At 42.3% G+C, this 17,579-nt stretch overlaps 1 protein-coding gene across 5 annotated transcripts in view; it reads right to left on the bottom strand.

Moving 5' to 3' along the window:
- The window catches only part of LOC129813762 (E3 ubiquitin-protein ligase mib1-like), a 90,231-nt gene that overhangs the window by 47,923 nt on the left and 24,729 nt on the right, over window positions 1–17,579 (bottom strand). For all 5 annotated transcript variants that reach the window (XM_055866263.1, XM_055866264.1, XM_055866265.1 and 2 more), the window contains exons 10-12: window positions 9,376–9,483; window positions 8,748–8,945; window positions 8,311–8,462 (exon numbers count right to left, since the gene is read on the bottom strand). In XM_055866263.1, coding sequence (XP_055722238.1) covers window positions 8,311–8,462; window positions 8,748–8,945; window positions 9,376–9,483 — 458 coding nt within the window. The remainder of the gene's footprint in view (window positions 1–8,310; window positions 8,463–8,747; window positions 8,946–9,375; window positions 9,484–17,579) is intronic.

Here is a 17,579-nt window from a genome sequence, read left to right as displayed (position 1 = left end):
AACCTTTAACTAGGAAAGTCAGTTAAGAACAAATTCTTATTTATAATGAAGGCCTACCCCGGCCAAACCAGGACAACGCTGGGCCAGTTCTGCTCCGCACTATGGGACTCCCAATCACGGCCGGATGTGATAGAGCCTGATTAACAAATCAGGGACTGTAGTGACGCCTTGTGCACTGAGATGCAGTCCCTTACACCACTGTGTCCATATGTGTGTATTTAACTGTACTAGAATGCTTAAAAGGCAGCTAAAATGTTTCATATCGGTTATCGGTACCGGCCAAAAATGTAATATCGGTGCATCCCCACTAAAAACATGGATATAAATGACTCAAATGAGCCAACATCTGGTTGAAACGGAGATCTAAAAAGGGACATGAGGTTAAAAATACAAGCTTATCGAGAACCTGAAGGGTTGCAGGTGTAATTGAGGGGTCTAACAACTGTGCTAATGTAGAATACTATTATAACCATAAGCCAAGTGTTTCATTAGCTCATATAAAAAAACATTTAAAAAAAAACTATGGTCAAGTTTTCAGCTGCAACAGTCTGTCAATTGTTCTTCCAAGGACTATACAGATTTAATGAATTGAAAGTTTTCCTTTTTCCTTGAACGAGGCCTACTAGTAACCTGGTCTGGAAGTAAGGCACTAGGCTTGGGCGGTATACCGTTTCTGATTCTCTTATTTTATTTATTTAATTAACAAAGTTATGCAACATCCAATTCCCCCGTGTGAAAAAGTAATTGCCCCTTTACACTCAACTGGTTGTGCCACCTTCAGCTGTAATCACAAGAACCAAATGCTTCCTGTAGTTGTTGATTAGTCTCTCACATCGATGTGGAGGAATTTTGGCCCACTCTTGCATGCAGAACTGCTTTAACTCAGTGACATTTGTGGGTTTTCAAGCATGAACTGCTCTTTTCAAGTCCTGCCACAACATCACAATTGGGATTAGGTTTGGACTTTGACTAGGCCATTCCAAAACTTTAAATGTGTTGCTTTTTAGACACTTTCATGTAGACTTGATTGTGTGTTTGGGGTCATTGTCTTGCTGCATGACCCAGCTGTGCTTCAGCACACAGACAGATGGCCTGACATTCTCCTGTAGAATTCTTTGATACAGAGCAGAATTCATGGTTCCTTCTATCAAGGCAAGTCATCCAGATCCTGAGGCAGCAAAGCATCCCCAAAACATCACACTACCACTATCATGCTCACCGTTGGTATGAGGTTCTTACTGTGGAATGCAGTGTTTGGTTTTCACCAGACATAAATGGGACCCATGTCGTCAACAAGTTAGCCAAAAAGCACAGGGATGATCATCAAGACTCATGGAAGAATGTTCTATAGACAGATAATTCAAAAGTATACAGTCACTTTTTAGTAGTAGTACTACTTCAGTCAGGGCAGGGTGGTAAAACCCTCACTAACTGCAGAAATGGCTGCCCTGCAGCAGCCATCCCAGAAACCAAAAAACATCCAACACAACCATTTCACAGAAGTCTTCTATACAGTCCCACGTAACATTAGGTTGTCAGTAATTACAACCCCCGTTACGACAACCAACAATAGAGCCACTTCTCCACCCTCTAGTCTCTATTAGTTCTGGCAGAGTGAACCATACATTAGATGGAGAGGATTCCTTGAAGGCTGTTTTTCACAATGGTGTGTGTGCGCCTGGTAACCCAGCAGGTGTAGTAATTACTACTATATAGGGTGTCCTAACTGTTTGTTGGTGTGTTAAAGATAGATTCTCCTATTTGAAAAACAACAAAACCCGTTCCCTGCCACTTAAGCATTGAACAGATCGCACTGTAGCGTTAAAGGGGATGTTTAGAGCTTTCTTAAAGCGGATATTGAAAACTATATTAAAAGGGGTGAGAGGCGTGTTAAAAGGTGGCGGTGCAGTCTAGTCTGACACAGCAGGGCCTTCTCTCAAACATGCAATCTTTGGACAATAAAATGGACAAGTTACTGGGAATATTAAACTACCAACGGGACATTAAAAACTAACATCTTATGCTTCACGGAGTCGTGGCTGAACGACGACAATTTCAACATACAGCTGGCTGGTTATATGATGTACCGGCAGAATAGAACAGCGGCAGGATAGAGGGGCGGCGGTCTACGTATTTTTGTAACAGCTGGTGCACGATATCTAAGGAAGTCTTGAGCTATTGCTCGCCTGAGGTAGAGTAGCTCATGATAAGTTGCAGACCACACTAACTACTGAGATCATTTTGATCTATATTCTTTGTAGCTGTTTACATACCACCACAGACTGAGGGTGGCACTAAGACAGCATTGAATGAGCTGTATTCCGCCATAAGCAAACAAGACAACGCTCATCCAGAGGCGGCACTCCTAGTAGCCTGGGACTTTAATGCAGGGAAACTTAAATCAGTTTTCTATTTTTTTTAATCAGCATGTTAAATGTGCAACCAAAGGGAAAAGAACTCTGGACCACCTATACTTCACACACAGAGATGCATACAAAGCTCTCTCTCGCCCTCCACTTGGCAAATCTGACCATAATTCCATCCTCCTGATTCCTGCTTACAAGCAAAAATTAAAGCAGGAAACACCAGTGACTAGATCAATAAAAAAAAGTGGTCAGATGAAGCAGATGCTAAGCTACAGGACTGTTTTGCTAGCACAGACTGGAATATGTTCCGGGATTCCTCCAATGGCATTGAGGAGTACACCACATCGGTCATTGGCTTCATCAGTAAGTGCATCGAGGACGTCGGCCCCACAGTGACAGTACGTACATACCCCAACCAGAAGCCAAGGAATACAGGCAACATCCGCACTGAGCTAAAGGCTAGAGCTGCTGCTTTCAAGGAGCGGGACTCTAACCAAGAAGCTTATAAGAAATCCTGCTATGCCCCCCGATGAGCCATCAAACACGCAAAGCGTCAATACAAGACTAAGACTGAGTCGTACTACACCGGCTGAAGCTCGTAGGATGTGGCAGGGACTGCAAACCATTACAGACTACAAAGGGAAGCACAGCCGAGAGCTGCCCAGCGACACGAGCCTACCGGACGAGCTAAACTACTTCTATGCTCGCTTCGAGGCAAATAACACTGAAACATGTATGAGAGCACCAGCTGTACCAGAAGACTGTGTGATCCCGCTCTCTGCAGCAAATGTGAGTAAGACCTTTAAACAGGTCAACATTCAAGGCCAGACGGATTAACAGGACGTGTACTGCGAGCATGCACTGACCAACGAGCAACTGTCTTCGACTGACATTTTCAACCTCTCCCTGTCTGAGTCTGTAATGCCAACATGTTTTAAGCAGACCACCATAGTTCCAGTTCCTAAGAACACTAAGGTAACCTGCCTAAATGACTACCAACCCGTAGAACCCACGTCTGTAAAAATGAAGTGCTTTGAAAGGCTTGCCATGGCTCACATCAACACCACCATCCCGGAAACCCTAGACCCACTCCAATTTGCATACCGCACAAAAGAGATCCACAGATGATACAATCTCTATTGCACTCCACACTGCTCTTTCCCACCTGGACAAAAGGAACACCTACGTGAGAATGCTATTCATTGACTACAGCTCAGCGTTCAACACCACAGTGCCCTCAAAGCTCATCAATAAGCTAAGGACCCTGGGACTAAACACCTGCCTCTGCAACTGGTTGGTGGCGGTGCTGTCTAGTCTGCCTCTACAGGGCCATCTCTGTTTGGAGCACCTTTTGTAAAGATGTCTGAGTGTTGGAGTGTGCCCCTGGCTATCCATAAACAACTAAAACAAGAAAATTGTACCATCTGGTTTGCTTAATATAAGGATTTTTGATACTTAAGTATACTTAAAACCAAACACTTTTACTTAAGTAGTATTTTATTGGGTGACTTTCACTTTTACTTGAGTCATTTTTTAATAAGATATATCTTTACTTTTACTCAAGTATGACAATTGGGTACTTTTCCACCATTACGCACACGCACAAACGACCAAGAAAATATGCAAGCTTAACCATCAATACACAATTTAAAGGTTTACATTTATTTACCAAGTAGACTAAATTACACACTAATTGTAGAAGATTCAATAACTGACTGACAAAGCCTGCTGCTTTATATGGAGACAATACCATTTGAATCTTCTTTCAACACCTCTCTCTTCCTCTCTATTCAACTATGTTACTCCCTTGCTCTCTCCATCGCTCACACACACACGAACGTACAAAACCCTGATGCGGTGTGTGTGTGAGTAATGATGGATGTGATGTATAGTTTAGGTCCCACATTAGCAGGCGCACCTGCTGGTGTTTGGGAATGCACTCCCCACACCACACACACAGCCAGATGCCAGACTCATCGGTCACCCCAGATCCTCCTCTGTTTCCCCCTTCACCCTCAACACCTTTTACCCCTGGAGGGCCCTACCACACAGAACCCCTCTGACTGATCAGTGTGGCTGCCGTGACAACTATCTGATGTCTTAAGCTCACTGCAAGAGACAACACTGCAGATCATACAGCTGAGGGGTAGCCTACTGTATATGGAGGGATTGTCAGAGTGGTTATTTGATCCCAGATGATGCACAAGACTTGCAACTTGCATTTGTGTACAATCAATAAAACATCATCATGTGACAGGCAGTTTTCATCCATACCTGAACATAAATAGCTTGAAGAGAATCTTGAGTCGTGTTGTACCATTTAGAGGTACAACTGCCACTAAACTAGACTGCCACTTTACTCTGTCCTTCTGACAACCACCTAGGGTGCTTTTCAGGAATATGACTCACTACTGCAGTCAGAACCTACTCCCTGTCCCAAGCACTCAGTGGGAACGCAAACGTCACTCTTCTAAAACACTACTAAAATAAGTACTTCCCTTCAAACCAGGGAGACGTCGTTTTCAAGGGGTTTAAGACTTGGTCGAGTCCAGAGGTCCATCTCCCTCTCTCTGCAATATTGTGGAGGAGCTTGTGTGTGAAATAAAAGTAAATGGCTAGATCGAAGAGTGGGACAGAGTTCTCTAAAGACGAGGGGGACAGAGTGCCGGTGGAAAGCAAGGCAGACTCCAGCACTTTTCACCTTTACTGTACAGTCAATATGGGACTAACAGTTCCCACTGTTGCAAACTGGTGATCAAATCACATACACATATTTAGCCTGTTAAGGATAGGGGGTGCTGTTGTCACTATTTATGGAAATCGTGTAATTTTTGAAACGGCTTCCTACAAAATTCTTGATCGTACAATATGCATATTATTATTATTATTGGATAGAAAACAGTCTATAGTTTCTATAGGCGTTGAAATTTTGTCTCTAAGTGGAACAGAACTCATTCTACAGCAATTTCCCTGACATGGAGTCAGATTTCACACATTTTGGCCCCTGTTCTGGAGTCAGTTTTAAGGCCACTGTTATTCCTATGAGTATACGGACACTGCTTACGTCTTCCCCTGGATGCCTTTACGTGATGACGCTTTGAATGGTATCGATTGCCCAATCACAGCCACTATAAATGAAAAAACCCTGTAGGTAGGAACTCTTTTCTTGGTGCGTCATGCGCGCGGAGGATACCGACCTACTGTTTTTCCAAGCATTAGTGTAGCCAGTTATATTTCTCCGGTCATATTTTTACTCGTTATAGGAGTTAAAAACATCATAAGGTAGTTAATTTAAAGCGTTTTATAGCAATTTATATCCGTTTAGTGCGATTTTGGGACATTTATTTCTGAGCCACTGTGAATCTCTGGGCACCGTTCCAGTTCATGCCGAACGCAATGTGCATTTCTGCATGGCAAGAGGACAGCTTTCGACCAAAAGACGATTAGACCCAAGAAAGGATTCTTTGACCAAGATTCTGATGGAAGAACAGCTCAAAGTAGGAACAATTTATTATGATAAATCGTATTTCTGTCGGAAAATGTTAGTGGCTTAGGACGCCATTTTTTTTGACTTGGCGCAAACTGTATTGAAAAGTAAGGATAATTTAAAAAATGTAATTCCGCGATTGTATTAAGAATTAAATTGTCTATCAATCGCTGTCCACCCTATATTTTTTAGTCACGTTTATGAGTATTTATGTATAAGACTAGATCACTGTCTAATATGGCGCACGAACATTTTCTGACCAGCTGGGCTACTTTTCTCATTGTCTAACCATGATTTTGGTGGCTAAATATGCACATTTTCGAACAAACTGTATATGTATGTTGTAATGTGATGTTACAGGAGTGTCATCTGAAGACTTCTGAGAAGGTTAGTGAAAAAATTAATATTTTGGCGATGTTTACGTTATCGCTCTCTTTGGCTAGAATCAATGCTGGGGTAATGTTTGCACATGTGCTATGCTAATATAACGATTTATTGTGTTTTCGCTGTAAGACACTTAGAAAATCTGAAATATTGTCTGTATTCACAGGATCTGTGTCTTTCGATTAGTGTATGCTGTGTATTTTTACGAAATGTTTGATGATTAGTAGTTAGGTAAACACGTTGCTCATTGTAATTATTCTAGTTAATTTGTGACGGTGGGTGCAATTGTAAACTATGACATCTACCTGAAATATGCACATTTTTCTAACAAAACCTATCCTATACCATAAATATGTTATCAGACTGTCATCTGAGGAAGTTTTTTCTTGGTTGGTGGCTATCAATATCTTAGTTTAGCCGAATTGGTGATAGCTACTGGTGTTGGTGGACAAAGAAAAAATGGTGGATTATGCTAATGTGTTTAGCTAATAGATTTACATCTTTACATATTGTGTCTTCCCTGTAAAACATTTAAAAAATCGGACATGTTGGCTGGATTCACAAGATCTGTGTCTTTCATTAGCTGTATTGGACTTTAATGTGTGAAAGTTAAATATTAAAAAAATAATAATAATTTTGAAATTCGCGGCTCTGCCTTTTCAGTGGGGGTGAGGGGGGGTGTGCCGCTAGCGGCACCCCGGTGCTAGACAGGTTAGCAGATGTTATTGCGGGTGTAGTGAAATGGAGGGAATGCAATGTCCAGTACCATAGTTTTTCTGGATCAAAATGAGGCTTAAGTGGTGGGCGTGGCGGGGACGTGGCCATAGGCGTGGCAAATAGTGCGGTTGCAGACTGAACATTTGACCTCAGCGACAAAATGTTGATGTTTTAAAGCCAATTTCCCATAATTCCACATATTTTGCCATGTGGCGGAGATAAAGTTGTGCATTCTATGCTGACAATCTCAGAGAGAAAATGTTTCAGTTTTAAAGCAAATTTCCTATACAGTAAATAGACTGACAATATTTAAAAAATAATAATAATAAAAGGCAGAAACATTCATCCCCCATCTTTTGATGCCATTAACTGGTGAAATCACTGCATTATGATGACAAATGACTTCAATGCATCTCTGACTGAAGCCATAGAGCTTAGCTTGTACAGTAATAGACTGTCAGGCCGGCACAGCAAGGCAAGCAGCTTGCAATCCAGATTATTGTTCAAACTGGCTATCTATCAGTGGCAGGCAGTGCCATAGAGTAGCGATGAAGACTGAGGGGTGTTCCAGTGTTATTCCACTGTGCTGCTGCCGTCAGTGCGTGCCACTGCCAGTGGACCAGGCCGGGCTAGCTGAAATAGCAGGTGCTCCAGAGCCCTCTGACCCCAATTCTCTCTGTCCTCATGCCAATGGAATGTGTGTCAGCTAAGGTGAAATGATACTAATGTCCCCTAGCCGGCTCTGACAAGACCACGAGCCAAACCTCCAGTCCAGCCAAAAAGGCAGCTGCTAATGTGTGTGTGTGGCGTACACTCCAGAGAGACTGTGGCCTCTATAACCCCAGGATTTTCAAGCTGATCGGTATAGTATAGTCTCTCTAAGCTACTAGCCTTAATGTGTGTCTCATGTATGTATGAGAGACTAGAATAGCCCATCGCTAGAGTGGAGCAGTAGCAACCAGGTGGAGCTAGAAATAGCTGTGGCCAAGGATGAGGAAGAGGACACCGACAGAACTGATGTAGACTGTAGGCTAGGATGTAGCCTGTACGCTAGGATGCAGGCTAGGATGTAGGCTAGCCGTGGATAGAAAGGACCAAACCCATCAACCTCAAAAGCAATAGGGTTCAGTATGGTCATAAACCATTTAACAGCAGTACCATTCAATTAGTTAACTGTACTCAATGAGAATAAAACCAGTTTGAAACACATCTACAACTTTGCAAGCCACAAGTCTAACTGTATGGAGGCCAGTTTCCTGTGAAGCCAAAGGCAGATTTCAACCTTTTGTGAACAATAAAGTATTTCCATCTTTTTCATCACAAGCCCTGGCTTGGCAGTTAAAGTCAGGGTCGTACCTGGGGTTCCCTCGCAGGGCGGCGTGGTGCAGGGCGTTGAATCCGTTGTTGTTGGTGATGGTGACGTCAGCTCCCGCCTCCAGCAGCACAGAGAGCATGTCGTCCCTCTTCTTACTGATGGCGTCATGCAGGGGCGTGTCTCCCTCGGAGTCCTGTAGGTGGGCGACATACATACCGTTACCACAACATCTAGCAGGAACCATCATTATCAAATTAAAATCTTATCACTAACAATATAGGCCTATACTGGTTATGTGAATGAGATGTTTACATTTCACAAACACTTGAGCGCAGAGAGAGCCACCCAAATATTTTGGTTAGAGCGGCTGCTTATATTGTATTTGTCCTGTTTCACAAATATACAAGTGTGTATTATTTGCATGTGTGAAATGGAAGTGTGTGTGGTGTGTGTGTGCACATATGTTCATAGTGGTTACCTGGAGGCTGGGGTGGCAGCCAAAGTCCAGCAGGGTCTTGACCACCTGCAGATGGCCTTTGTTGACAGCAATGTGCAGGGGGGTCTGTCTGCGCTTGTTCCTGGCGTTCAGGTCGGCACCGCCCCTCTGCAGCACCTCGATCACAGAGCCCTCGTCTCCGAAGGACGCGTGGTGCACCGCCCGGTCTCCATCCTTGTCCTGGGAGGGATATTATACACAGACTGACCCAATGTCTCTACTGTTTACACCTCAGCGAGCATCCAACTATGACTGATACAGTCAGCTTTTTAAGAGTATGAATTGAGACCAGTATAGGAAGACTGAAAAAAAGAAAGGGAGTAGTTTCACTAGAGCACAGCTTTTCAATGTCAAACCTGTAAAGAAACACTCCTGGTTTTCATCCTCTCTTAATCAGGGACTAATTCAGTGTAATTAACTACCAGGTAGAAGAATAACAGAAGTGTTTCGGCCCTCCAGGACTGGAACTGAACAGCCCTGATATAGTGTCTAGGGATATCAGTTCTAGCACTGTTGGTCTTGGTATTGGGGAGGGTTTAAATATATAACTATTGAGAAGGGGCTATAGTATAGATGTTAGTATTGAGGAAGAACTGTTGGCTGTACAAACCTCAGCCTCCAGGTCCACGTTGTGTTTCAGCAGCAGCTTGAGGACGTCTACGTGACCGTTCTGACTGGCCGCCTGCATGGCTGTGTGTCCAGCACACTGCCCGTTCACCTAAAAAACACACAATGTAGCACTGTTAAGTGTGTTCTTGCATTTTGAATTCATCCAGTGCACTGCCTCGTCACCCGCATACACAAGACGGGGTTGTGTGTGTGTGTTTCATTGCCAACTGAGGTACTGGAATACTTGGAGCATAAATATTAATGTGTGGTCCTTTGGAAGTCACAGAACATATCTTGCCATGGCGGGAGGATCACTTAGCCCAGCTCACTTTGCTTTAAAAAGGTCCAATGCAGCCATTTTTATTAAAATATCAAATCAATTATGGGTAACAATTACATACCTTAATGTGATTGTAATTTAAACAATGGTCAAAAATAAATAAAAAAAGCTTCTTGGCAAAGAGATTTCTCAAGCGAGAATTATGCCAGAACTGTCTGGGAGCAGTCGGAGTGGGTGGCCTAAAAGGAGGAGCCTAATGGGACGGACATGTGAACTGAAAAGTAGCTATTATTGGCAGAGAAGTTTGAAACTCTCTGTTATTGGTCTATTAACTTATACTGCCAGGCAGGCCAAAACTCCACTCATGCAAAACGAGCTGAAATGTCAGGTGTTTTTTTTCAAACAGCTCTTACACTTAAAGGGAATTATCATCATCATCGTCACAATTTCACAGTAACACAGGAAAATCAAGTTTGACTGCACTGGGCCTTTAAGTAATAATTCCACTGCAAGACATCGAGGCACTTGGCCAACCCTCACCGCACTGAGACACGCGTGCTCACACACACGGTCGCAGAGACAATGCTGCAGAACTCTTACAATGAGGGGAGGGAGGCTAAGATGCTCTACTCTCTATTCTAAGCAGCTCTCTAAGGAAAGAGTAGAGCGCAGACAGCAGACAGCTCCCCTTAGGGGCAGGTTGTTGGCCTGGTTGATGGACGGACAAGCATCATCACTAGGGACAGGAGTTATTCCTGACTAACAACCTGACAAGGAAAAACTCTGTGCCCCACCTATAACTAGGCTACAGAATTTTCCTAGTCACGTGGAAAATTGGCCCTAGACCATAAAATGGGGTATATTCACTCGGCTTGGGCGGTATACCGTATACCAGAATATTTGGAAATAGCCACAGAATGTTTTTTCAATACCGTCAAAACTATTTATTTCACATTTTTCCAAACATTGTAATATTTGTAGCAAGGGTTGCAAAGTGCCGGAAAAGTTCCGGAATTTTTCCCATGGGAAGTTAAGCCCGGGAATTTGTGCACTTTTGCTTAAATTCATAAAACAAGTTAGTTTATAACAGCGAACCTTTTTTGTGGGATACACATAAGGCAATTATAGGTATTGTGACAAATTTTGGTTAAAGTATCCCCAATTCAATGGAATTTCAACCCTCTGCATGCACAGTGCACTCTTCCATCACATATACAGCTAATTCTCAAGATCTTGCACACTAATGAGATGCTATAGAGCCCACACTACTACGCTGTCTGAAACAAGGACTACATGCTTTCTGGTAAGTTTTGATTACAATACTGGTTGGGGTGAATATATTTTATATGACACATGATTTTTTGTTAACTAGTAAATAGTAGCCTACAGCAAAGTGTGTTTAAGTCATTTCTCACTTAACAGTTTCTGCTAGTTAGTTTTTGCTACCATGTGGGTTTTAACTTGCTTGAGTCTGCTAACTGAGGTGTTAATTCACCTGTTTCCATACATGTTTCATTTTAAAACATTTATCTTTAACTTTTTGTTTAATCTAACTGCTTAACTATTTATCTGTACATGGAATTGTATATATTTTTTTTTAACCTGATGATGAGGACAGGGGGTGCTGTTTTCACTTTTTCTGGAAAACGTGTCCAATTTAAACGGCTTCCTACTCAATTCTTGCTCGTACAATATGCATATTATTATTATTATTATTGGATAGAAAACACTCTCTAGTTTCTATAACCGTTGGAATTATGTCTCTGAGTGAAACAGAACTCATTCTACAGCACTTTCCCTGACATGGAGTGAGATTTCAGAAATCTTGGCCTCTGCTCCCAGGTCAGTTTTTAGGTCCCTGTGAATGCTATGAGGATACAAACACTGCCTACGCCTTCCTCTAGATGTCCGTAAGTGGTGACAATTTGAATGGAGTCGATTGCGCAATCTGGGACTGTATAAAACACCAAAGACCGGAAGTACATGTCTTTTCTTCCCTGCGCCTGGCGCACGATGGACGTCGGACTGGCCTTTTTCCAAGCTGTTGTTTATGCCAGTAATATATCGCCGGTCATGTTTTTACTCGTTATAGGTGTTAAAAACATCATAAGGTAGTTAATTTAAACCGTTTTATAGCAATTTATATCCGTTTAGTGCGATTTTATGGCATTTCTGTGTGACGCACTTCCAAGTGCTGGGCACTTTTCTAGTACATGCTGAACGTTAGTGGCCATTTCGACGGGACAAGAGGACATCTTTCGACCAAAAGACGATTAGACCGGAGAAAGGATTCATTGCCCAAGATTCTGATGGCAGTTCAGCTAATAGTAAGAACTATTTATGATGATAAATCGTTGTTCTGTCGAAAAATGTTAAACGCATATTCCGCCATTTTCTTTGGGGTAGCTTTGCTTTGGCGCACCATGTATTGCACAGTAAGGATAATTTAAAAAATGTAATTCAGCGATTGCATTAAGAACTAAATTGTCTTTCAATCGCTGTCCACCCTGTATTTTTTAGTCAAGTTTATGAGTATTTATGCATTAGACTTGATCACTGTCCAATATGGCGCCCGACATTTTCTGACCAGCTTGGCTACTTTTCTCATTGTATAACCACGATTTTGGTGGCTAAATATGCACATTTTCAAACAAACTCTATATGTATGTTGTAATATGATGTTACAGGAGTGTCATCTGAAGAATTCTGAGAAGGTTAGTGAAAAAATTAATACATTTTGGTGGTGATAACGTTATCGCTATTTTTGCCGTGAATCAATGCTGGGGTAATGTTTGCACATATGGTATGCTAATATAACGATCTATTGTGTTTTCGCTGTAAAACACTTAGACAATCTGAAATATTGTCTGGATTTACAAGATCTGTGTCTTTCAATTACTGTACGCTGTGTATTTTTAAGAAATGTTTTATGATGAGTAAATAGGTAATACACGGCGGTCTCTATAATTGCTCTGGCTGCGTCGGTGCTATTTTTGACGGTAGCTCTGATGGTAGCTGCAATGTAAAACTGATTTATACCTCAAATATGCATATTTTTTCGAACAAAACATAGATTTATTGTGTAACATGTTATAAGACTGTCATCTGATTAAGTTGTTTCTTGGTTAGTTTGGTTGGTTCTTGGTTAGTTAGGTTGGCTTTGTGCATGCTACTTGTGCTGTGAAAAATGTCTGTCCTTTTGTATTTGGTGGTGAGCTAACAAATATATATTGTGTTTTCCCTGTAAAACATTTTTAAAAATCGGACATGTTGGCTGGATTCACACGATCTGTATCTTTCATTAGCTGTATTGGACTTGTTAATGTGTGAAAGTTAAATATTTCAAAAATATATTTTTTGAATTTCGCGCTCTGCCTTTTCAGTGGAATGTGGGAGGAGTTCCGCTAGCGGAACCCCAGTCCCAGACAGGTAAACTCATTTTTTCATAATCTTTACAGGAAAATGCCACGGGCACTATCTGATGTGTGGAGACATTTCACTGCAGCTAATGTAGAAGGAAAAGCTGTGTACACATTTGCAAATAATGTGCAAAATCAAATGTGAAGAAGGCAACAAAGATGCAGAATCATCTGGAGAAGTGCATAAAGTTCCCTCAGTGCTCGCAACCTCTGACAAAAGTCACTACTATTCGAGGTGAAAATGATGAATCAGACACCTTATCGATAGCAGCAGCTCATGGTCCTCCTGGAATCAGATTTTTTTTTTTACTCAATGGAGTAACATATGTCAGAGAAATGCTGATGAATGTCTTGCTCGAGCTGTGTGTGCAACTGGTTCACCTCTGAAGCTCACAGGCAATGTGTATTGGAAGAGATCTTTGAATTTTCTTTGCCCAGCATACACCCCTCCAACCAGACATGCTTTGTCTACTCATTTGCTGGATGCAGAGTTCAACAGAGTTGAAGTGAAGGTCAAGCAAATCATAGAGAAAGCAGAGTGTATTGCAATCATCTCTGATGGGTGGTTGAATGCTCATGGGCAAGGAATAATTAATTACATCATCTGCACCCCTCAACCAGTATTCTACAACAGCACAGACAACGGACAACAGACACACTGCTCTCTACATTGCAGATGAGCTGAAGGCAGTCATCAATGACCTTGGACCACAGAAGGTATTTCCACTGGTGACAGACAAAGCTGCGAACATGAACGCTGCTTGGTTCAAAGTGGAGGAATCCTACCCTCACATCACACACATTCGCTGTGCTGCTCATGCATTGAATCTTCTCCTCGAGGACATCATGGCACTGAAAACAATGGATACACTACAAGAGAGCCAAGGAAATGGTTAGGTATGTGAAGGGTCATCAAGTTATAGCAGCAAACTACCTCACTAAGCAAAATGAGAAGAATAAGAGCACCACATTGAAGCTGCCCACAACACCCATCGGGATGGTGTTGTCATCATGTTTGACAGACTCCTGGAGGGGAAGGAGTCTCTCCAAGAAATGGCCATATCAGTCTGCCGATATGGACAGCTCCATCAAGAGGATCCTCCTGGATGATGCATTTTGTGAGAGAGTGGTAAGCAGCCTGAAACCTATAGCAGTAGCAATTGCACGGATTGAGGGAGACAATGCCATCCTGTCTGATGTTCAGACTCTGCTTGCAGATGTAAGAGAAGAAATCTGTACTGCCCTGCCCACTTCACTGTTCCTCCATGCAGTTCTGGAAGACTTCTGCCTGAAGCCCACACATGCCGCAGCGTACATGTTGGACCCCAAGTATGCTGGCAAGAGCAGAGATCTGGTGCAGAGACCAACAAGGCCTATGGTGTCATCACTACCGTGTCTCGCCACCTTGGCCTGGATGAGGGCAAGGTTCTTGGCAGTCTGGCGGAGTACACTTCCAAGCAAGAGCTTTGGGATGGACTTGCAATATGGCAGTCGTGCCAACATATCTCATCAGCCACCTGGTGGAAGGGACTTTGTGGATCTGAGGCTTTTCCCCTGTTGCCTCCATCATTCTCCAAATCCCAACAACATCAGCCGCCTCAGAGCGCAACTGGTCCTTGTTTAAGAACACACACACCAAAGCATGCATCAGGCTGACCAATACAAGGGTTGAAAAATTGGTGGCCATCCGGGCAAATTTGAGGCTTTTTGAGCCTGACAACGAGTCAACCTCAACAATGTTATGGTGTCAGAGGAAGGCCATAAAAATTGTTAAAGACTCCAGCCACCCTAGTCATAGACTGTTCTCTCTGCTACCGCACGGCAAGTGGTACCAGGAGCGCCAAGTCTAGGTCCAAGATGCTTCTAGACAGCTTCTACACCCAAGCCATAAGACTCCTGAACACCTAATCAAATGGCTACCCAGACTATTTGCATTGCCCCCCTCCCCACCCCCACCTCTTTTACACCGCTGCTACTCTCTGTTGTCATCTATGCATAGTCACTTTAATAACTCTACCTACATGTACATACTACCTTAAATAACCGGTGCTCCCGCACATTGACTCTGTACCGGTTCCCCCCTGTATATAGTCTCGCTGTTGTTCTGTTGTTATTTTACTGCTGCTCTTTAATTACTTGTTACTTTTAATTATTATTCTTACCCATATTTTTTTTTAAACTGCAATGTTGGTTAGGGGCTCGTAAGTAAGCATTTCACTCTAAGGTCTACACCTGTTGTATTCGGCACATGTGACTAATACAATTTGAAGGTTGGAAAGTGATAGTGAAGATGAGGCCTCAGAGTCTGATGTTCAAGAGGTGGACATTGAGGTCCAGGGAGAAGACATGGAAGCCTGAGAGGAAGACAACCAAAGCTTTAGTTTCTAGTCTATCATTTTACAGATGTATGTTGTAAACGTTTTTGGGAAATGCGATGGATCATCGGGGATCATTAAATATTCCCTTTCTTTTGTTGTTCAGTGAAATCAATGAGTCAACTCATTTAATTAAAGTTCAATTCATAACTAAATGTTTATTTTATTTCTATTGGAAGGATTTAATAATTTACAATTAGGTCTACTTATGATAAGGTAAAAGGTTAATGTTCCTGTCTCCATATGATATGGTAACTATATCCAATGCAAAAAAACATCTACATTTAAAATGGTATTAATCATTTGCATATATTTCCGTTAATTCCCATATATTCCCCTTAATGCCCACAGAAATTTACCACCTCTGAATATTCCCCAAAACGTGCAACCTTATTTGTAGCTATTATTTAAGTAAATACCTGCAGTCAACTTGTGCAACTTCATTTCACCTGTCAAATTATTTTACATTAGGAAGCTTAAGTAGTTTCCCTGAACAGTTGAGCCAGCCACGTGCTTGTTTGTAAATAGCACAATGGGAGAAATGGGGATCAGGGTAGTCCAGCTGTGTGTATTGACAGGGGTCTCGTTTTATATTGAATGTCAGTGTTTTTTTTGCTTCAATAGAATGATCAGGGACATGCAACTATAGTTTTCCTAAACAAGAAAATACATTAGTGCAACACATACCAGCAGCATACCACCCTGCATACCACTACTGACTTGCTTCTGAAGCTAAGCAGGGTTGGTCCTGGTCAGTCCCTGGATGGGAGACCAGATGCTGCTGGAAGTGGTGTTGGAGGGCCAGTAGGAGGCACTCTTTCCTCTGGTCTAAAAAAATATCCCAATGCCCCAGGGCAGTGATTGGGGACACTGCCCTGTGTAGGGTGCCGTCTTTCGGATGGGATGTTAAACGGGTGTCCTGACTCTCTGAGGTCATTAAAGATCCCATGGCACTTATCGTAAGAGTAGGGGTGTTAACCCCGGTGTCCTGGCTAAATTCCCAATCTGGCCCTCAAACCATCATGGTCACCTAATAATCCCCAGTTTACAATTGGCTCATTCATCCCCCTCCTCTCCCCTGTAACTATTCCCCAGGTCGTTGCTGCAAATGAGAACGTGTTCTCAGTCAACTTACCTGGTAAAATAAATTTTAAAAAATTCAGCATAAATTAGCTTCATTTTCATCAGATGAGTAAAGTAAATGAGCTTACAATGAAAAATAAAAAAGTTATTTTTTGCAAAAACGACGCATGACCATCATATTTCTAATGTTTAGGACTATGCGTTTTATATTTTTTTCCTGAGTGAAAAACTCTGCGTTAACAAGACCCCTAAGTTTAACTTGCTATCTACAGCGCATTCAGAAAGTATTCAGACCCCTCAACTTTTTCCACATTGTTACATTACAGCCTTATTCTAAAATTAATTAAATCATTTCCCCCCTCATCAATCTACACACAATACCCCATAATGACAAAGCAAAAACTGCGTTCTATAATTTTTTGCAAAAATACTGAAGTATCACATTTCCATAGTTATTCAGACCTTTTTTCTCAGTACTTTGTTGAAGCACCTTTGGCAGCGATTACAGCCCTGTGTCTTCTTGGGTATGACGCTATAAACTTGGCACACCTGTATTTGGAGAGTTTCTCCCATTCTTCTCTACAGATCCTCTCAAGCTCTGTCAGGTTGGATGGGGAGCTTTGCTGCACAGCTATTTTCTGGTATCTCCAGGGATGTTCGATTGGGCCACTCAAGGTTCCCACAGTTGACAGTGCATGTCAGAGCAAAAACCAAGCCATGAGATTGAAGGAATTGTCTGTAGAGCTCCAAGACAGGATTATGTCGAGGCACAGATCTGGGGAAGTTTACGAGAAAACTTCTGCAGCATTGAAGATCTCCAAGAACACAGTGGCCTAAATCATTATTAAATGGAAGTTTGGAACCACCAATATCTTCCTAGATCTGGCCGCCTGGCCAAACTGAGCAATCGGGGGAGAAGGGCCTTGTTCAAGAAGGTGACCAAGAACCCAAATGGTCACTGACAGAGCTCTGGAGTGCCTCTTTGAAATGGGAGAACTTTCCAGAAGGACTAAGCATGGTGGTAGCAGCATCATGCTGCGGGGATGTT

Source organism: Salvelinus fontinalis, chromosome 17, assembly GCF_029448725.1.
Source record: "Salvelinus fontinalis isolate EN_2023a chromosome 17, ASM2944872v1, whole genome shotgun sequence".
NCBI classification, from domain to species: domain Eukaryota; kingdom Metazoa; phylum Chordata; class Actinopteri; order Salmoniformes; family Salmonidae; genus Salvelinus; species Salvelinus fontinalis.
This window is presented reverse-complemented; position numbering and strand designations above follow the sequence as displayed.